We start from the raw sequence: 2,941 nt of genomic DNA, 5'->3' as shown, positions 1-2,941 counted from the left end.
TTTATCAGCTGAAATATAAAATTAAGACAGTCACACAAATTTCCAGAATGGATGTTTTAGTTAGATATATTAATGTTAAATTCAATTTCTATATTTGTTCTTTGGAAATTTAGGCAGAAGATATTTTGAAACAAAATATATCTTGTAGCATGAAACCAAAATCATGTAAAAAAGATTTTAAACCATTTCAGATGAATACTCTGATAAACTGATTGATCCACTGATAAACAGCATCATCAGAGTAATCCAAGTCCCTGCTGGAGTCAGTCAGAGCATTTCCATAGAGAGCCACTTTGCATCAGCAGCACCATGCTCCAGTGCTCTGGGAGAGTTTATAGTCCTGAGAGTTGAACACTGGATGACTGACAGCTGTCCTTCATGACAACAGAAGCCACAGAAATCCTCCTCATCAAAAACATGACTTTGATCTGCGTCCTCATCTGGACTCTCCTCTGCTGCTGCTTCACAGGTAAAGTCCAGAGAATCAAACTCCTCTCCTCTATGAACATCCGTCCCTCTGAAATGAAGCCCACAAAACCATGACGCTGCTTTATGTTTTTGTCTCTGTATCCTCAGAGTCCAGAGGCCAGGTCACAGTGACTCAGCCTGGAGCAGTGAGCTCTGCTCTGGGAGGCTCCGTCTCCATCAAATGTAGGACCAGTCAGAATGTTGAAGTTTGGAGCAACTACCACCTTTTAGCCTGGTACCAACAGAGAGATGGAGAAACTCCTAAACTCCTCATTTACTATGCTAGCACTCGAGCATCAGGGATTCCAGGTCGTTTTACAGGCAGTGGATCAAACTCTGACTTCACTCTGACCATCAGTGGAGTCCAGACTGAAGATGCAGCAGTTTACTACTGTCAGAGTCGACACTATATCAACAGTCAGTATGTGTTCACACAGTGAAAAAGTGTCGTACAAAAACCTCCCTCAGTCAGACTGAACAGAAACTGAAGTGACTGCTGCAGCTGGAAGCTACTGCAGAGACTGATACACTTCACTGAGGACACACACACACACACAATGTTTTCTACAAGGTTGAAGATTTCTCTACTTTTGCTTTAACCACCAATGAACATGTAGCAAAATAAGCTCAATAAAAAAAAAAAAAAGAAAGAAATCTTACTTTGTCCATCACAGCTTCTCACGATCCATTCATGTCTTTTTATGATCCCACTGTCTTTTCTGATTTGCCAAATAATCCAGAGAAGCCAGCCTGGGAAAGCAGATAAGAAAAGTCTTGTTCATGACCTTTGACCTCAGCATCATACTGGATTAAAGCAATTTCAATTATATTTAATGGGAAATATGAAGACACAGATCGGCATCAGAAACATTCAGGATCAGAGACTGTCCAACACAATCAGTACATCCCTGAAAGCACAAAATAGTATTTTAAGTATATAAACGCATGTCATCTATAGAAAAGCTAAATATCAAATTAAATCATAAAAATGCTAAAGAAATAAGTAACCTTCTTGATATAACTATATACGTAAATATTATATATAAAGAATATGGAATAACACATTTTCTCTAACATGCAAATCAAAACTCCACCAACATACTGAGTGTAAATGATTATTCTTAACCTTGGAAACAACAAAAAAAGAAAACAGACCACAACCAGCAGATGGAGTCACCCAGTCTTCTTTGAAACGTAGATTTTCAAATTCATCTTCCTCTGAGCATTTTTAGGACTTCATGTCCACTTTGGCTTCAAAGTGAAAATATTCTATGACAGCTGGGTGAACCTGCATTTATATTATTTTTTTTAACAAACAAGGAAGACAAAACAAACTGTTACAAATCACTGGATCAGTTAACTACTAGACTTTTCAGAATCCTCTACATGTAAACATGTGAATATGTAGGAAACTGCTCTCTCAGCAGGACCCCTTTACTGTGTGAGAGCTGATTTTCTCCTTTAAGAAGTTTCTGTCAGGTGTTTTTTCTGCTCCACCAGTCACTCACTCACACATTGTTACACTTCACATTAAAAGTGGGTCACTAAACATGTACAGAGATCACCACCATCTGACTAAACTACAGTATAATTCCAGAAGCCAGTACTATTGCATGTTGCCCTAGCCCAAAATGGTACAAAGAATAGAAAGAAAGTAAAAGCAAATAAACAAATAAACCACAAACTATTGTGGATCTTTCAGTTACATCACATGATGTTTCTCAGCAGATGGAGTCGGCATGTTTACACTGAAATGTAGATTTTCAAATTTCCATCCCTCTTATCATTTTTAGGGATTTTGTGTTTTGGCTTCAAAGTTCAAATATTCCCTGACCTCTGCGTTATCACCATCTGCTGAAGAAGATCATGTAACTGATCCAAAGCTCCAGAAGAGCTACTGAATGGAACTTGTGGTGAAATGATTTATCAAGCATCAACTTTCAGTCTCAACTTTTGAGTCAACAAGGGCAAGAAGTTCTCAAAGTGCAGCATAAACGTCACAATACTGCTCACTGATATTACAACATGGACTTGAGGCAATCTGTCCAACTGTAACTGATGATGACATCTAAAAAAACCTCTGGCCGGAGTTTAGCAAACTATCTGAGATCCTTGGCCTGAGCACCAACTCATTACTCATTACTGCTTCACTTGATGAAATATCTATACCAGTGGTCACTAATAGGCGGACCGTGGTCCGGATCCGGACCCAGCCTCTGTCCTCTCCGGACCACCAACCTACAGCTGATTTATTATTGAGACTTACTACCTCGGGACGGAGCGTTTCTATTTTAACCTGCACAGCTTTTCTAGCATTTACTGTACTGGTTTAGCGGCCCAGGAAACTCACAGACCAATCGCATGTGCTTCAATCGTCTCATGTGACATGAGAAAGTAGAAAAGTGGTAGCTCTATGAGAGGGGATGAAAGAAGAGGAGGCATTACAGCTGTTCATTTGTTATGATGTGTTGAG

General features: G+C 39.3%; 1 gene segment (V, D, J or C); it reads left to right on the top strand.

Moving 5' to 3' along the window:
• Positions 1 to 417: 417 nt before the first annotated feature.
• Positions 418 to 1,090, top strand: LOC119907339. The segment is given in 2 exon segments: positions 418 to 469; positions 577 to 1,090. Coding segments are annotated over 2 exon segments (384 nt in total).
• The last annotated feature ends 1,851 nt before the right edge of the window (positions 1,091 to 2,941 follow it).

This window comes from Micropterus salmoides, unplaced genomic scaffold (assembly GCF_014851395.1).
Source record: "Micropterus salmoides isolate LMB-PRFRI ecotype aquatic unplaced genomic scaffold, ASM1485139v1 Ms_hic_scaffold_17, whole genome shotgun sequence".
In the NCBI taxonomy this organism is placed as follows: Eukaryota; Metazoa; Chordata; class Actinopteri; order Centrarchiformes; family Centrarchidae; genus Micropterus; species Micropterus salmoides.
The sequence above is the reverse complement of the archived record's forward strand: the minus strand, read 5'-3'. Positions and strand labels throughout refer to the sequence as shown.